A 19,927-nucleotide genomic window follows, 5' to 3' on the forward strand; every position below is an offset into this window, starting at 1 on the left:
GATATGAGTGTCCTTGATGAAAAATATGTACATGCAAATGGTGGAGTATTTAAATAAAGTTTGTAAATAACACACAAAGCAGTCTATGGTATGGGCTGCTAATTGGTCATTAGATGGGTGTTTGTGTATGTGAATTACACTCTAAAAAGAAAATGATGCTCCAACTTCATTGCTTCAACTCAATGTTGTATGTTTATAAGTTGAATACCTAAATAAATTAAGTTGGACAATATTAAATCATTATCAACAGAAGCAATTCATTTAAGTTTGAGCTGGATTTTCCTTTTAGAGTGCAGAGAAAATCTTAGGTTTAGGGGTTAAAAACAAAACCACTAAAGTCTATTTTGAGAAAAGTACATACGCTTATCAAAATGAATTAGAAGAGAATAAGATATGTAGGGTTCTATCAATCTCCCTCTGAAACCTATGCTGTAACACAGGGACTTTAAATGAACACATTTAAATGCTGAATTACTTCCCAGGTTTGGATTGCAGGAGATACAATCTACTGCATGCATGCAGCAAAAGATTCGACTAAGTACAGAATGCAAAGGTTAAAACAGATGATAGTTGAACTACTAACATTAAATATGAATGATTCCTTGTTTATAATCCATCCCCCACATTCAGGTTTGAAAACACAAGCAGCATCCTTGGCGTACTACAGTGAAATCATTTAACTGAGGTTTTTGTATAGTTTTCATTAGTAAACACAAATACAGCACAGAAAAAAAACATATATGTTTATCACAAAAAGGCAAAACACAAAGGGTAAAAAAATAAAAGTTCAAGGACATTAAGTTTTTTAGCATTAATACTATTAAATAAAAAAATTTAGCTCCAGGGGAAGGTCAATAAATAAAAAAAATAAAAAATAAAGCAAAAACAAATAAATAAAAAACCCACAAAGCCTTGGACTGATCTTGATATAAGTTGTCAATGCCTAATAAAATGAAACCAAGGCCGAGGAATAAAAATCTGAGACTGAGCCCAAGAGGGGGAGAACAAAAACTGGTCAAACCCCCATATCACTTTACAAAAAGGTGCATTGCTGGCACTTTTAAAATAACCACATATTGTAGATAACATTTATCTGAATAGCATAACCTTACTAAATAACCTTGATGATAGAAAATTACAAACTGATCATTTGTCAAAGCAGATTACTACTCACTGCAGCCTTTAACTGATATGAATGGAGCAAAACGATGAATAGCATCCACATTAATTGAATACACATTACGAAGTTATCTAAGAACATAAAGAATATGTAGCATTAACAAATATGCAGACAGAGATCTAACATATGCAAGTTTTTGTTCTTCAGGCATAGTATGAACACACAAGTTCTCCTTTAAAACATAAAACGATAAGTGTTAAAGTAACCAAACATGCTGCAACAGGTTAAAGATGGCAGATTTACTTTTGTTTTTGGAGCATATTTGGTGATACATATAGCATAAATTTATATTTCACAGGTGCCTTTTGTAGTAGTTAAGTAGAAGTTCTACAACAAAGGATAGCCTCAAATAAAACTGGTGTTCTACTATATTGAAATAAGATGAATAAATGCATAGAAGAGTGCCATTTATCCCTGGGAGCATTTACATCGAGCAGCAAACTGATGTCAAGGAAGACAGTCCAGACAATCCAAAAATAACTCTCATGTCACAAAGACGTAATTACCCACTTGGCATGGCTTGCTCAACACCCTGAGGTGATAATGTGAATCATTAGTATGAAAAGCAAAGAAAGCAAATACAAATGAAAGAATAATTGATAAATAAATTGGCTTCTTATTATTTTAAACAGTTGTATAACAGAAATGGTTTTTTTCAAATATTATAAACAATCAGCTTTACCATTTGGTCACAGATATCAAATTAGATCGAATGACAACTCAAATTGTTCCTATTGTAAGAAATATTGATAGGAAATAAACAATAATTCTGCTTTTAGCTGAATCCTAACACCAGTTTCAAGGTTAAAAAAACAAAAAGGATCAAAGGAAGAAGGAACAATGAGAGGTAAATAAAAAAAATACAAATAAAATTTAATCTAATGACTATTTAGTCCATTTGATCAGTAGCATACTTTAACAAAGCAACCATGCAGTCAAAAAAGCACATGCCAATGCCATGTGGAGGCTTCTCTAAAAAATGAGGTGTTTTCAGAAAAGGTTCTGTGCTGCAGGGGAATAAATGTTGCTGTTACACAAGTTCTGCCTTTTGCCAGCTGTGATCGTGACAAGGCAATGCTTTCAATCTTAAAATGTTCATTGCTTCACCAATATATCCATTAGCGTTCATTTTCAGCTAAACAAACTGAGTTTAGGATAATGCCAAGAGAAAATAAATGCAAACCATGCTCAGCATGCAGCTGCTGGTGTATGCCCGCAGGTTATGGCAGGTTATTATGAATTGGTCATTACTCTCTATTCAGATCATCTACTGGGAAAAATGCATCTTTACTATTAAAAGTCCATTTATTCATTTAAAAGAGCAGAAGTGCTAAAAAACTGAATGTCCTTAAAGGAATAGTACACCCAAAACATGATTAGCCTTCATTTTCTACTCACCCCCATGCTGAACAACACTCTGGAGTACTTTTTTGATATCTCAAATGCATCTGGAGATCTGGGAGGCTTCTTGCTGTCTGCTGACATTCAAATAATGGAGGTCTATGGTGCCCGAGGCAGAAAGGTCCATAAAAGTCCACAAAAAACGTGTCAATATTTCTCCATACTGCTCGTCCAATGTAATCCAAGTGTCCTGAGTGGGTAGCATCCAGAATTTACTCGAAACGAAGTCATTTAGAACGTTTTAGAGCCTAAACAGTAGTGTATAGGATTTCCTAATAGCGCCCCCATGCGCGCTCACGATTCTACGGAAGCCGGCAGACCAAACCAGCGCATTCAGCTCGGCAAAGAACTCATGCTCTTCCTCATCACTGAAGTCCTCAGACATTTTTCTTTCTTTGCACAGGTAAACAGCACATTTCTTCTTCTACGCTTGCATTATCGGCAGAGCAGACGCTGAATGCGCACTTTCTTCCGGTTTGGTCTGCCGGCTTCCGTAGAATCGTGAGCGCGCATGGGGGCGCTATTAGGAAATCCTATACACTACTGTTTAGAATCTAAAACGTTCTAAATGACTTCGTTTCGAGTAAATTCTGGATGCTACCCACTCAGGACACTTGGATTACATTGGACGAGCAGTATGGAGGAATATTGACACGTTTTTGTGGACTTTTATGGACCTTTCTGTCTCGGGCGCCATGGACCTCCATTATTTGAATGTCAGCAGACAGCAAGAAGCCTCCCAGATCTCCAGATGCATTTGAGATATCAAAAAAGTACTCCAGAGTGTTGTTCAGCATGGGGGTGAGTAGAAAATGAAGGCTAATCATGTTTTGGGTGTACTATTCCTTTAAAGTTTAAATTTTTAGCCTTAGTACCGGTATTTGTGTGATTAATATACATATATTAGTATAATAGAGTAGGCAAATATAGAAAACAAATTCACAAATGTTAACCAAAAAAAAACTTATGTAAAACTATAATTAAGCAGACATTAAAGTCTATTATGTGACATATGTTAGAGTAAAGTTCCCACTGTACTCCATCTTATCCAATTATTTTTCCAAGGAAAACTTGTATTTCCATATTGCAGTTTCTTCTTCTATTTCACTTCAATAAATGTATAGACCTTTTTATTAAATCCTTTCCTATTTTGCCCTTTTCTACCTATTCAACCTTGATCATTTCAAACCTAATTTTGTCCAAGTATCAAATGGTAGTAGCAAGTCTAAAGCTGGGCATACACCGTACGATCTTTTGCCCTTTTCGGGCTGATTCTTCAGTCGTGTGAGGATTTTTCAATCGGGCCAACTTTCAGCTTTATCATATGTCATGCATCGTGTAGTTTACAGGGAGTAACGAGGGGCGATTAGCCTCTCACGACCACCTCCTGATGAGGAATCAGAAAGAAAATCAAGAAAATCTAAAGAAAATCAAACCTGTTTGAAATGCAGTCGGCTGTCGTAAGATCACATCAGATGTCGTAAGATCGCATAAGATGCTCCCAATTTTAGAACATACATTGTGAGCTGTTACGTTTTCAGTTTTGTTGTACAATTTGAGCTGTAGCTGCATGCAACAATTGAAAATAACGCTCAGTGTATGTCTGGCCTTAGGAGAATGTATATGTCTTGTTTCTACAGGGAAAACTAAGTGCACCATCAGATCATTATTCCATTACACCAAATATTTTTCTTTAAACTGTGGCCATTCAGTTAATAATCAACACCTACATTAACAAAAATGCCTAAACTTTCTGGCAAAACAATAAATTTATACCTTGGTGCTAGCAGGTTTTAACACATACCTAATGAACTGTGTATATTCCCTTTCAATCTTGAAAAACTGACTACCCAGATTAAGTTTTGAGGTGTACTTCCAGCTGAAAAACATCTTTACATTACTTTTTTATTTAACGGGCAATTACCAACTGAGTGGTTGACGTTACGACTGCTGTTAGTTTGAGATCAAACCCTGTATCAAGGCTCAGTAGGCGACATACACTCATGCCTGAACCGGGGGCTCCAACCCCTTTGGCACCAATTTTAAAGTAAGGTACTTCTTTGAAAAATGACTACACAGGTAAAAGTTTTAGGCATACTTTCTCGCTAAAACACATCTCAAAACGACTTTTTTTTTTATAATCAACTGGTAATTACCAAGACACTACCCAATGTTATGGCTGCGGATAACCTGAGCTCCCACTCCACATCCTGGCAGAGTAAAACTTAAAAAAGTGAAGACATGTCAATGAGGTCTGTGCGGCAAAGTGGTGTAGTTTTTGAAAAAATATTTGCACCAAGAAAACTTATCTACACAGACAGACAGGAGAGCACCAGCTCCTCCCACCTAGGGTTCACAAAAGTAAACATTTAGAGACAACTTGTGATTTGACTAAATACCACCACTATTAACCGATTCTGAAAAAACTGTGAAGAAATGATAGTTTCATTTGGACGACACAATGAGGCTTTGAAAAAGTTGTTAATGGCTCTCTGCAAATGACACCACATCTGTCTGGAGGAAGTTCTGACATATCACAAACTATAAAACCCAAAAAACCCCAACTCCATCGATGACTCTCAACCCTTGACACTACCCCTTTGAAACTGTGCCGAGGACGGTCCTAGAACAGTAACCAAGAAAACTGTTCAATTTAAATGGAACGCAACTGAACTGGACCGTGTCAGACACAACCAAACCACGCTTGATAAAGTGTACATGAGCAGGCCGCGTCATTTCCTATTTACATTTATCCGACTCATTTCAGAGGTTTTCCGGCATGTCCTAGTTTGCAATTTACAGATGTCTTCACTTGTTTAAAACACAAACTTCTTCTCAGCTTATTGACAATAAATGCCATCAAATTAGCATGGTGTGACCTTTGATGATGCCGAGACCGGAAAGAATGCCTTCTTTGCCTGACATTCCAAAAATGACGTAATGTCACTACTATAAAAAAACATAAGCTCCTGAATGTTATGGGTGCCGCAATTTATTTATTTTTTCTAATTCCCACCTTGAGAGCTGTGGTATCGTGGACCGCCAATAGGAGGCGAGGAAGCGTGTGCTAGCGTGATGTTTAAATGGCCGTAAGAACCAAGCTCAGCGCGGTTAACTGATCTAACCTCGGTCCAAACTTGGCAGGGATCGGTTTCGGAGGGGTAGTGTAAATGGGGCACAGGTTCTGCTGAAGGTTTCTTGTCACTACGTTTTCTCAGTATGAGATAATTCTGCAAACTCTATGAGATAACACAAGCAGGTGTATATCATTACTAGATACTTGTCCAGTAGGTGTGATTGTTTCGATACAGTGACTTTTAATACATGTTTTGTTTAACAACTAGGATTAAACTGAGATCTAATAAATTTGATCAGATCTGAATGAGTATTGTTTCTTTATTGTGAATTAAGCCTGTTGAAAATCTGAACTGAAAGTTAAAACATTAAATTTTGTTTCTCATGTGGACTTGACTATACATTTGTTTCAAAAAGGTCTTGCTGACTCACTACAAGCCGAACTTTACACTGAAGAAGAAAAAATTGTCAATAGTTTTAAGAAATTCTTTGAAGGCACAAGCCTTACAGCTTTCAACAAAAGCTTCCTACTTATGTCAGTAGAAACATTATTAAAGACAAAAGCAAAGTTATTTTATTGTGAACAAGAAATGCCTCCTGTCTTGCTTTTTCCAACAAATTGCTTTAAGACAAGGCAGGGAGAAGGCAAATGATTTATTCAGGAGGCTCAGGGTATCTTGCCCTGGTGCTTACAGGTCTTATGCACCACTGCTTTGAAGTCAGACAAAAATGGAAAAGTGGCCCAAAAAAAAAAAGGAAAGTTTCAAGCTTTTACACAAAATTGTGTTGCATAAAAGGGTGTGGGTATCTCTTTGGCAAACATTGTCAAGTAAAATTAAGATTAACTATATCAGAGAACAATTTGTTAATAACTTGTTCAATAATGTCCCACTGACATTTAACAATATATTTATATTCTATAAATATTTATGTTTTTATACACAGTTACTACACGCACATTCAGTCTTTTTTTCTCTCTTCTACCCATGTATATGATATATTCACTTTTTTCTTCTTTACAACTCTAGTGAGACTATCACAAAAATAGAAAAACAGCAGTTATACCCCCGACTTGACTCTAAATGATTAATGAATATATGAATATTGAGATCATTGCCATTTTATTAAACGTGCTAGAGTTGCTATAATACTGTTACTTCTTTGCTTAAAACTAATGTTACGGGTCTCGTTTATAAAAAGAAGACTGAAGTGAGTGAATTGCAATAAGGCTCCAGGTCCAGATCATATAAGCCCCAGTCCACCTAAAGGCTCTGTGGGATTCTACAGCATCTCTTCAACCATAGCTTGACCCAAGAAACAGTTCCAATGATGTGGAAGACCTCCTGCCCTGTTCCAGGGCAAAAGAAGACTGTCAACAGTCCTCAATGACTATAGACCTGTTGCCCTGACATACCACAACATAAAGGTCCTGCAGAGACTCCTGTTTATCCACCTCAGCAAACAAACAAGCAGCTATCAGGATACCCTGCAGTTTGCTTATCGTCAAGGTGCTGGAGTTGAAGACGCCATCATACACCTGCTTCAACAAACCTGTCAAAATTTAGACAACTTAGACAGCACTATGAGGATCATGTGTTTTGTTTTTTCAAGCACATTTAACACAATTCACTCTGACTTAATTTGTGAGAAACTCCAGAAGACTCAGGTGGAGGCATCAACAATCGCATGGATCAAAGACCACAGTTTGTTAGACTGATGGGTCAGTTGTCCAATCAAGTAGTCAGCAGCACAGTAGCACCACAGGGGACGTCACACTCTCCATTTCTTTTTGCTCTGTACACCTCTGACTTTCAGTACAATACTGAGTTCTGTCATCTTCAGAGATTCTTGGATGACTCTGCAGTCATGGTTGCATCAAAGATGGACAAGAGGCTGAGTACAGAGAGCTGGGGAACCGCTTTGTGGTGTGGTGTGGAAACAATCATCTGATCCTGAACATCAACCAAAAAATTAAGATGATTTTAGAAACCAGAAGAAACAGGAACAAGTTGAATACTGTTAACACTAAAGAAGAAGAAGTGGCGGTGGTGAAGGAGTATGAATACCTTGGTTTTCACCTGGACAACAGACTTGACTGAAGAAGCAACTGTGAACCATCTACAAGTAGGGGCAGAGCAGACTTTACTTCCAAAGGAAGCTTAGGTCCTTCTGTGTTTGCAACAAGATGCTGTGTTTCTTCTACAAGTCTGTTGTGGAAACTGTTATCTCTTCTTCCATCATCTGAGGTAACAGCATTAAAGCAAACAACTTTAAAAAAGCTCAACAGGTTGAAAAAGAAGACTGGCTCTATTCTAGGGACTCTTCTAAAACCCCTGGAGAATGTTTCACAAAGAAGTATTCTTCCTAAAATTAGGAACAGTACAGAAAACGATGAGCATCCTCTTCAGGAAACAGTTAAACACAGACAGTGTCATCAGTAAAAGGCTTCCCCAGATTCACTGCTAGGCAGACAGCTACAGACGATCCTTCCTGCCTACAGTTATTAACATTTATAACTTGATAAAAACAAATAAATAAAAAGACTTTCAATACTGCATTTTTTTAATCTAATTGAATTTTTGACCCCATGAGCAGCAGAAATGCCATGATAAGTTTTTTCACATTTCAAAGAATGTCATCACAAGCAGCTGCTGGTTACAAGACAAGATGTTTTTTTAAATAGGGAAGAGATCAAGATCTTTGAGCAAACACATGCTAATAAACTGATTATGCTTCAAGATATTCATACGTCCATATTCTGCTCCAATTAGAATATAAAGCACTGGCTCAAAGAACAGAGTTTGTAATAAGCAGCCCAGAGCTTGTCTGAAAATGCCCTACTGCTGTGAGTAAGCTCTTCCTCACTAAGACCAAGCAGCAGGTCATAGTGAATAAAGCTTTTTACTTTACAAATAAAGGATCAAAAACAACACGCTAAGAATAATTTGTAAAAATCATAATTCACATCATTCAGCATGAATTCAGGAAGCTCCCCGGATGAAAGCGAAATGTCTTCAAGGTTATAAAAGAGGTCCCGTTGTCTCCATGTGCATTACTTCAATCATAACTACAGAGAGCAAAGTAGAATTCTACTGTCCAACTAAAAAGCACTAAGCATTTGCATTTAAGCCCTAGCAACACCACAGACATCAAACAAATGTTGTGCAAAGTGTTAAGATGAATGTCTGCAGAAAACCAGAGAGGAAAAGGAAAGACAGTCGTTGTCCTATTATATAATCTTATGCTGTCAAGACACATACTTATCACCTGCTCAATCCTATGATTAGATTCATGCATCAACATCAACATCCAACCCACAGTTAGTATGTATATGAACTATAGGACTATAGGCATAGCCAATAATATGTGTTATGCAGGGATCTGAATAACTGGTTTTAAGAAAAATAGAATTTCTTTTACATTTCTGTCAACACTTACATTTAGAGATTATATTGAATGAAGTTCTGTCTTATCAAGTAAATGACAACAATCAGGGAATCAAATGAAATATTGATGACATCTAAATCTGATCCTGTAGGATTAGAACACTTGTAGTCCTAAATCTTAAATTGAAACATATAACAAAAACAAAGATCTTTTCAGAAATTTTTATTTTATTTTTTGCATTTAAAAATAGGCAATAATAAATTACAGGATTTAACTGAATGATAACCGTGTGAGACGATATGTGATTTTAAAAATTAAGCAAATCATGGCTAAAGCTCTTCAAATTACGGAGCATGCTCATGCTTATTAACTGTGATTGCCACTGAATACAAATCAGTCGTCTCTGGTGAAAAACATGTTTCACCAGACGATGTCTCAACACTACGCAGAACCCTGTAACTCTGTTTGTGAAATAAAAATGGACACAGCTGTGTCCTGGAGGAAAATGTAACCTTAAAGGCTTGATTAGAAATAAGGCCCGTGCATAGCTTGACATGGAGGTTGGTCTCCACCTACTGGCAAATATCAAAGTGATGTTTCTGATGAAAACCCAGGGAGCTTGAGATGTGATCATGTTTTTGTTTTAACACATTTTCAGAGGCAGGGAAACAAACAAAAAAATGGCAACAATGACACTTATGTATTTTTACTGATAAATGCTTTTAATATATTTAATCCAACCAAGAGCAAAAAAAAAAAAAATATTGATCAGAATATTTTATCATATTAAGGCCATTCTCAATTAAACACACTAATGATAGCATATTTGGCCATGTTTGTTTATAGGGAGGGAGGCTTAAGATTGGGAATATAAATATAAGCAATAAACAACATTTACTCTTCTAATGCTGGCCCAAACTACCATAAATATAGACTATACACTTTTTGAAAAAGTCCAACATGGGCAGAATCAAAAGTTCACAAATACTCTCATGACTCTCTTCCACTGTGCTACCAAAAATCGTACAAGAACCCCCAAAATATTATTAATGCTACATTTATTGCATTGCTAAAAGCCTTAAAGATTTAAAAGTACTAATATATGACATTGTAAATATAAGTAACAAAAGCATTTCTTTATATTGTACTATGAAGTAAGAAACCAATTTACGCTTATTACTTATAGTTTAGCTGTGGTTGGATTCTAGATCAAGGCAAAAATTACAACCAAAGAGCAATGACAAAGAACAATAGGTTTGTCCTTTAATGCTTCAAAATGTTTAAAAAAATTTAATCAATCTTAATAAAATCAATTAACAATAAAAAAAAATAATAAAAAAAATGAAAACACCATCGCTACATTTAATTACTGTGGCATATTTCTGAATGAGTTCTCATGTCTAAAAAAAAAAAAAAAAAAAAAATCAGCCATTTTTTCACACAGAGAAGGGTAATCCTTAAGTTATTGCTGTCATTCTTCAAATTATATCTAGTCTAACAACAATCTTTTCATTTCCAATAATAATACCAATATCGCAGCTTTAAGAGCTGGAGCTAGTGGGAACTGCAGGATTAAAAGATGCCGGACATCTATGGGTCAGACCGCCTTCTCAGTGAAAGCATCACATCTCTGGAACTCTTTGCCTCTGGAGCTTAAGTCACAGACTCATATTCGACTTTTCTCCACAAGATTGAAAAAATGGCTCAAAGACAATCAAGAGTGTGAGTACTAAACGGGCTTGTACTGTACATTTATTTTTTATTTTTTTAAATTTCTCTTGTTTTTTTTTTTATGCATCTGTGTGTCGTTACTAACCTCCCTCCCCCTTCATGCTAACACCTTTTAAAAGCCTAACCAGGGACGAAGGCTGCAAATTAGCCCATGGCTACAAGCCTTATGTACTTGGACATCGGCCACCTGTTTGGTTGCAATGTTTAATTGTACTGTCCCTGTCAAATAAACAAATAAATAAATAAAAATAAGTTTTGACCAATACAGATTAGATACAACATATGTACACATGACACATACGTTTATTACTTATTTTGTCATGTGGGATGCTTAATACAGCTCAATCAAGTCATAATATAAAAAAAAGAAAATGTTCAACAATTTGGTAAGAGAACAATTGACCAAAATTCTTCCTAGCCTAAAGTTGAAACCGAAGTTAATAGAAATTGAGTGTTTCTATCAGCTTGATTACATTAAAAATATTAGATGCAGGCAGATATATTCCAAGTCCTGTAGTTTTTGGAGGTGATATCGTATGGATTTCAGTATTTTTTTTATATATAAGTCGCACTATTAATTCAGCTCTTGTTAGATTGTCCTTCTCTTCTAAACAAGACAAACACCACAGTGATTGCTGCTATTAACTCTTCTCTCGACCACATGCTGGTAGCAGTAGATGGCTGTTTCTGCAGAGGCTGATTCTGCTGGGAGGTTAGAAAATGACCAAATGACTGATTGCTTTTTACTTCAGATCATCAAGACTGTATATACTGGATTTCACTAGGCTTTAAAATTGACCGGTATAAAGGGGGTTTAAACTTTACCAGCTGGTCTTACTTCTGCTTTGAGATACTATCTCAACATTTAATAATATTTTTGTTTTAGTTTGGCACTGAATATAATTACCGTAAATAATAACTGAATTGAAATTAGTTACAACCAAACCTATGAAGTCCCCGATATAAAAATCAAGAATGTAGAGGAGGTCTATGCAGAAGTGTTTTAAGTAAATATTAAATCTAGCAAACATTTAATACAGGTAAAGACTAATAATTATGTTGGCAAGCAATGATAAAGATCAATATCTGATGTTAGATTTAAAATAATAGATTCCTCTAAACTACAGGTGCTGGTCATAAAATTAGAATATCATGAAAAAGTAGATTGATTTCAGTAATTCCATTTAAAAAGTGAAACTTGTATATTATATTCATACATTACATACAAACTCATATATTTCAGATGTTCATTTTGTTTAATTTTGATGATTACAAATGACAACAAATGAAAATCTCAAATTCATCATATCAGAAAATTAGAATATTACTGAAGACCAATAAAAACAAAGGATTTATAGAAATGTTGGCCAACTGAAAAGTATGAACATGAAAAGTATGAGCATGTACAGCACTCAGTATTTAGTTGGGCCTCCTTTGGCCTGTATTACTGCAGCAATGCGGCGTGGCATGGAGTCGATCAGTCTGTGGCACTGCTCAGGTGTTATGATAGCCCAGGTTGCTCTAATAGTGGCTTTTAGCTCTTCTGAATTGTTGGGTCTGGTGTATTGCATCTTCTTCTTCACAATACCCCATAGATTTTCTATGGGGTTAAGGTCAGGAGAGTTTGCTGGCCAATTAAGAACAGGGATACCATGGTCCTTCAACCAGGTACTGGTAGCTTTGGCACTGTGTGCAGGTGCCAAGTCCTGTTGGAAAATGAAATCTGCATCTCCAAAAAGTTGGTCAGCTGCAGGAAGCATGAAGTGCTCTAAAACTTCCTGGTATGTGGCTGCGTTGACCCTGGACCTCAGAAAACACAATGGACCAACACCAGCAGATGACATGGCACCCCAAACCATCACTGACTGTGGAAACTTTACACTGGACTTCAAGCAACGTGGATGAAGTGCCTCTCTTCTTTTCCTCCAGACTCTGGGACCTTGATTTCCAAAGGAAATGCAAAATTTACTTTCATCAGAGAACATGACTTTGGACCACTCACCAGCAGTCCAGTCCTGTTTCTCTTTAGCCCAGGCAAGACGCTTCTGACGCTGTCTGTGGTTCAAGAGTGGCTTGACACAAGGAATGCGACAGCAGAAACCCATGTCTTTCATACGTCTGTGTGTGGTGGTTCTTGAAGCACTCACTCCAGCTGCAGTCCACTCTTTGTGAATCTCCCCCACATTTTTGAATGGGTTTTGTTTCACAATCCTCTCCAGGGTGCGGTTATCTCTCTTGCTTGTACACTTTTTTCGACCACATCTTTTCCTTCCCTTCGCCTCTCTATTAATGTGCTTGGACACTGAGCTCTGTGAACAGCCAGCCTCTTTAGCGATGACCTTTTGTGTCTTGCCCTCCTTGTGCAAGGTGTCGATGGTCGTCTTTTGGACAACTGTCAAGTCAGCAGTCTTCCCCATGATTGTGTAGCCTATAGAACTAGACTGAAAGACCATTTAAAGGCTTTTGCAGGTGGTTTGAGTTAATTAGCTGATTAGAGTGTGGCACCAGGGGCCATCAATTTTGAACCTTTTCACAATATTCTAATTTTCTGATATGATGAATTTGAGATTTTCATTTGTTGTCATTTGTAATCATCAAAATTAAACAAAATAAACATCTGAAATATATGAGTTTGTATGTAATGTATGAATATAATATACAAGTTTCACTTTTTAAATGGAATTACTGAAATCAATCTACTTTTTCATGATATTCTAATTTTATGACCAGCACCTGTAGATGCACCATTAGACTTGAGCTGATATTTTCTGAATAGCCCTGGATTGGAGAAAACAGACACTTGAAGTAGACTAAGTGTCTGTTAAAAAAAAAAAATGGATTAAGATAAACACTCAGATATACTTGTGTTGTATTGCACATACTGAACACCCTCTCCATATAACCTGATCAAAAGTAAACAATTAGAAAATTTTTGATTTAGGCATACATTGCATAGGGTGTGCCCAATTTTTTAGGTTTTATTTTAAAAATCTATCCGTCCGTCCATCCGTTAAGCTATTCATCGATTAGAACAGCTAAGCAGCAAGCATGTTAGCTTTGCTAACAGGGAGTCTTAGAATAACCCAGGTTTCCCCGTGATATGGGTTTCTGTCCCGCCTCCTGACAGTCCTTAAAATCAAATTGGTTCATTAACAGCAAAAATAGTCAGTTTGCTGAGAAAGTTCTTTAAAAAAGAAACATTTAGGTAAAAAATATATATATATTTATAAATATATATTAGATTCTTTTTTGCTCCAATTAACCTGACAGAGTAAAAAAAAAAGTAAAAAAAAAAAGTAAAAAAAAAAAGTAAGAAAAAATATTATTTGTTCACATTTGTCTTCAGAGCTGCACAACAGGTGTGGTGCAGAGCAGATGTCTAGAGGCCCAGTACCACAGTGCAGTAGGTGCTCATAGGGCTGCTTTGATTATACCTGGAAATTAACACTGAACACTTCAACAGGGCTACAATAGGAAGCACAGCAAGAGCAGCAACAGAGTCAACGTGAGAAGGGAAGCTGGGTGTGTGGTGTGCACAAGAACAAGCAGAAACTCTGTTAATGATGACTAGGATTGGACTAATGTAAGTTAGAGGTAATAACTTATTCACCCAGCAGGACATATGAATGGATTTACTATAATGAACATCACCTGGGATGTGTTGATAGAGAGGCTTCTATCTGGATCTGCCCAATGATGTGAAAATCATCAGCTCTATTAACGCCATTCAATTCCATTTTATTCTAAAATAAAGAGATTAAAAGATCCTTCAAATGATAACAATGAATCTCATTGCTGTAATTAGTCCAGTTCTTCACATAAACAAAGATGATATTGTTCATTAGATGTAGGCATCAACTGGTGTCAGTTTGACACAGTAGTACAGGCAAAGGTCAGCCTCCATCTTAAATCATTTATGTGTCGATTCTGAACAAAGAACTGTAGCACTATAAAAATAGACTAAATAAACAGCTATAAATAACTGTAATGTTGAAAGTAATGACAGGACAATATTACCTTGTAAACACCATAATCTAACCTTTCCTTTTTTACCAGAAGTGTTTTGTAGAAAAGTGTGCAACAATGACTCACATGCTCAGTGGAGTCTTTGGGTCATAGATGGACTCTGATAACATTTCATTGGTCAGAAGGTGAAGAGTTGGAATTCTTGTGTGCCGACAGATTCCAAAATACAGAGGAAGACCGTTTAATATCTAAAATTGCCCTTTCACCAGTGGCCTTCAGGAAAGCTGCTTGCTAAAGGTTATACAGTCCCAGCCAACACAGAAAACTGGTACATGTCCTATATTATCTTAACTTTCCCAATCTTCCAATGCTTTAAGAACTGGACTCTGAACTGCTTTCTTCATTGAAGTTGTAGCAATAATCAATGCCCCGTAACAATTATTCTCACAATGAAGGCAAACCATAGGGAACAACTCTACAGTACACAATCTAGGCACATTTTAAGAACAGAAGATAGATGCAAATCATGATAAAACACACAGCATTTTTTAAGACAACTTCAAAGGCTGCACATGGAAGAAACAAGAACTCAAATGTATTTATAAAACACATTTTAAAATTTCTAAATGTCCTGAAGTGGTGAACACCACACTGGGAAGTAACAATGGCAACTAAAAAAACAAATTGAGCAGACAACATCCAGGAACAAAGTCAATGATAGAAAATTAAAATCAAGAATGAGCAAAGAAAAAAATCCTCTTTATCTTTAAGCAATCTTTTAAAGAGGAATGTAAAACCCTATTTTAATAGGAAAATAAGCACTTGACCCTCCAATTTTATTTCAAAAACAACGATTAGGACTTTCTAAACTACATAACCACAATTAACAAATCTTGATTAAGAGCTTGAGAGTTCAGGATTTCCCTTTTCTTGCTTTGAGTTTGTAACAATCAGTCACAATCAGCATAAATGACACGTGCGCATAATTTCACACTTCATCAAACTATAAACTCACCTGTTGAAGTCACAGCAATGGAGATAATTAAAATTCCAGGGAAAATATAGTAAATATAAAATTGTTTGAACACCTACGTTACAAGAACAGTACTTCTATAGGAAACAAATATATACATTTACATTTATACACACATTTACATAAATCTAATAAATTGTAATGTCACAATTTAAAAAGAAATTTTGGCATTAAAATTCTTTAGATATAAAACCACAGGCAGATATTCTGGAAATCTGGGAGTGACTGGCCTCTTTACAACCTGGTAGTTTAACTGTATATTAATTATGTCTGAAACAGCATCAGCAGCTTTGTTCATTATGGTAGCGACTCTTATGCTAGTTGATCTATTTGCAGCAGATTCTGCACCTGCTCATTTTTTTGTGTTCTTTGACAATCACTCAGGATAGCTTCTTTAGGAAAGCCAGACATCCTAATATTTACATTCTCTCTGCATTGCAGTTACACATAGACCCGATGACTCCGACTCAAAGTGCGGGCAAAAATATCAGTCACCAGCGAGAACATTGTATGAACCGATGCATCTGCAGTTACACACAAGATAACTACACTGGCTGCAAGGAGGAAGCACAAGAAAGCAGCAACGAATAAACAAAAAATATTGACACACTGACAGCAGTCGCCCTGAAGTCATTTTATAGCTTTTTGTGGCATTCTTGAACTTATTTTTTCCAAATCACAAACTATCAAATAATTAAGGACACATAGGAACCCAGTAAATAATAAGGCATTATTCACTTTTGAGTCTACAAGAATCAAGAGGAATTTATTTCAATTACAGCAACAGCATATCATCTGTTGGTTTATTATCCTATCTTAACTATATTTTGTTTGTTTTTTTCCTTTTTCTACTAAATATATATATTTTTTCTTTTTCTGTTCAAATTAAAGAGAATTTCAAAAGAAAGTATCAATTCCTTTAACAGCAAAAATAGTCAGTGTAACAGCTTTAACCTGTATAGCATAATATATTTTTTTAATATATTATCTGCTGGAATTGCAGTGTTTCAAATAAGCCATTTAAAACACCAAAATTGTTTCAGAAGGAAACAGCTGCAAGGTTTTCTTTTCTTTTTTTTTGTTACCTCTGCTAAAGAGATCTATAGCACACCATAAGTGTAAATGAGTCACCATGTGAAAAAAATAAAAATCACTTAAGACCAGCATGAATTGTGAATAGATTGTGTGCCAACCACCTGGAATTGATGAATTTGTAAGACAGACCCCAGCTGTTAGGTATTGTATGGCGAGATATGGGATACTCCCACCTATATTTAAAGGTAAACAATGCCAGCTACACAAACATGTACACTTATCACTTAAACCTTTTTATTTCATTTTTCATTAACATTTAATAGAAAAGACTTACTGTAATAACCATACAACACAGTGGCTTCAATCTGGCTTCTTGTCTCATTGTTTGCTGCCCATTCCTGTAAAACACAAGGACAAATTTCATTTGGCTTCACAGATGTAATAACAAACAATTGGATGTCAGTTTTAACACCATCACAGAGTGAGGATAAGCAAAAATAAGAGTCCATATATAATTCACTAAGACAATAGAAAATAAGTAGTTTATGCCGCCCTAATAAGTATATGGCTATTGCTCTTAATGCTCCTTAGATAAGGACTTTGGAAACAAATGTAAACACTATAAATAACACTGTTAATATGATAAAGATTAAATGTCCCATTTTGGAAGCATTGGGATTACCAAAAAGATCAATGCTCAAAAAATGAAAGGGAAGACTCATAACGCATCCTAGATCTGAATGAATGAAGTAATCTCATTGAATACTTTGTTTTGTACAAAGTTGAATGTGCTAAAAGCAAAAGCCCCCCCCCCAAAATAATCAATGTAAATCAAATTTATTAATCAATGGAGGCATGAATTTGAAGTAAAAAATTCACATTTAAAGTGGAAAAAAACCAACAGGCTGATCCAACTTGGATGAAATGTCCTTCAAACGTCTCAAAATGAAGCTCTGTATTGTGTGTGGCCTTCACCTGCCTGTATCACCTCCCTACAATGCCTGGGAATGCTCCTGATGAGGTGGCACATGGTCTCCTGAAGGTTCTCCTCCCAGACCTGGACTAAAACATCTGCCAATCCCTGGTCAGTCTGTGGTGCAATTTGACATTGCTAGATGGATCTAGACATGATCTCCCAGATGTACTCAAACAGATTCAGAACTGGGTAATGGGCAGTCCATAGCTTCAATACCTCCATCTTACAGGAACTGCTGACACACTCCAGCAACATGAGGTCTAGCATTGTCCTGCATTAAGAGGAACCCAGGGCCGACCACACCAGCATATGGTCTCACAAAGGGTCTGAGGATCTCATTTCGGTATGCAATGGCCATCAGGGTGTCTCTTACGAGAATATGGATGGCAGAGATGGCCCTCCAGAGAAATGCCACCCCAAAGCATTACTAACCCACTGCAAAACTGGTCATGCTGAAGGATGTGGTAGGCAGCAGATCACTCTATGCAGTGTCTCCAGACTCTGTCATATCTGTCACTTGTGCTTATCTTTGAAGAGCACAGGGTGCCAGAGGCGAATTTTCCAATCCTGGTGAATAGCAAATGTCAAGCGTCCTGCACGGTGTTAGGCTGTGAGCACAATGCCCATTTGTGGATGGGCCTTCATACCATCCTCATGGAGTTGGTTTCTAACCGTTTGTGCAGACACATGCATATTTGTTGCTGTTTGCAGGTCATTTTGCAGAGCTCTGGGAGAGCTCCTCCTGTTCTTCCTTGCAGAAAGGTGGAATTAGTGGCCCTGCTGCTAGGTTGATGCCCTCCTATGTAGGCCTGTCACGATAACAAATTTTGCAGAAAGATTAATTGTCTCAAAAATGATTGCGATAAACGATAATATTGTTTGAAGACCTTTTTACACTGATTTAATGGAAATGACGTAATAATGCATGCATTTTCCTGCCAAAGATAAACACACTTTATTTTCAACAGAACACTTAACACTGGAACTGGTTAACAAATTAAAACAAGAAGTAAAAATCAAATGGACTCTCAGTCTCTGTTAACTTAAAATACACTTGAATAAAAACTAAACACAAGATAAAACCACAGTGAAAATAAAAACATATATACAAAATATCACGTTGGTGATATGTTTTTTTTCCTGGGAATTCATACTGTCTATCAAATGTCTGGAACATTTTTCGAAATGCCGGCTAATCAACAATATTAAATGGAAGCATCTCTTTAGCAATTAAATGAACTACGCTGTTTGTGAGCGCGCGGCCGCACGCCACTTTGCGCCGTTCTTTTTATATGCTGCCTGTCGATTAATTGCTTCAGTGATGGTGGACTGTCGCAAACTTGAAGACACAGACGGGCCACCGCTTGTACTTTTTGTTTCCAGCTAGAGAAACTTTGCTGGGTGGTTGTGCTTTAGGTGCATGTGTAGGTTGGTTGTATTGCTGCTCTTAGTTGCTACTGTTTTATGACAAATGCAATATACTGGCTCGCATAGGTTCAGCGGTTCGCCTTGGTCATTTGGTTTGAATCCAAAATACTCCCACACTGCTGCTGTTGCGCTCGGCTTTCAAACCAGTTCCATTTCGAGCTTTTTCCCCCCAAAATAAGATGTGGGTTTTTTTTTACCTCGCTGTCTCCTTTAACTCCTCATGGGGCTCTAAAGCTGCAGAAGTACAAAATGATGCGCGCTGACTACCTGATGCGATAGTCCCCTCCTCCTCCTCCCTCCTCAAAAATGAGGAAGGGGAGGGGTCAGTAGATAGCACCGGAGTTAAGCCTTTTCATCCAGCGTCATCAATAGGAGAAAAAACACAGGCAGAGACGATATAGCCGATAAATTAAATGAGGTGGATAATTTTTATTTATCGTGCGATTAATTGATTTATTGACTATCGCGACAGGCCTACTCCTATGGCCTCCTCTATGTCTCCTGATGTACTGGCCTGTCTCCTGGTAGCACCTCCACCCTCTGGACACTACGTTGACAGACACAGTAAACCTTGACACAGCTCCTATTAACATGCCATGCTGGATGAGCTGCACTACCTGAGCCACTTATGTGGGTTGTTAAGTCAATCTCATGCTAACATGAGTTTGAAAGCACCACCAACATTCAAAAGTGACAACATGAGCCAGAAACCATA

At 36.8% G+C, this 19,927-nt stretch overlaps 1 protein-coding gene across 1 annotated transcript in view; it reads right to left on the reverse strand.

The window, feature by feature from the left end:
• lmbrd1 (LMBR1 domain containing 1) overlaps positions 1–19,927 on the reverse strand; it is an 85,436-nt gene that overhangs the window by 62,250 nt on the left and 3,259 nt on the right. Inside the window, exon 3 of the mRNA XM_038296468.1 lies at positions 17,143–17,206. Coding sequence (XP_038152396.1) covers positions 17,143–17,206 — 64 coding nt within the window. The remainder of the gene's footprint in view (positions 1–17,142; positions 17,207–19,927) is intronic.

This window comes from Cyprinodon tularosa, unplaced genomic scaffold (genome assembly GCF_016077235.1).
Source record: "Cyprinodon tularosa strain WSP-4 unplaced genomic scaffold, ASM1607723v1 ctg37, whole genome shotgun sequence".
In the NCBI taxonomy this organism is placed as follows: domain Eukaryota; kingdom Metazoa; phylum Chordata; class Actinopteri; order Cyprinodontiformes; family Cyprinodontidae; genus Cyprinodon; species Cyprinodon tularosa.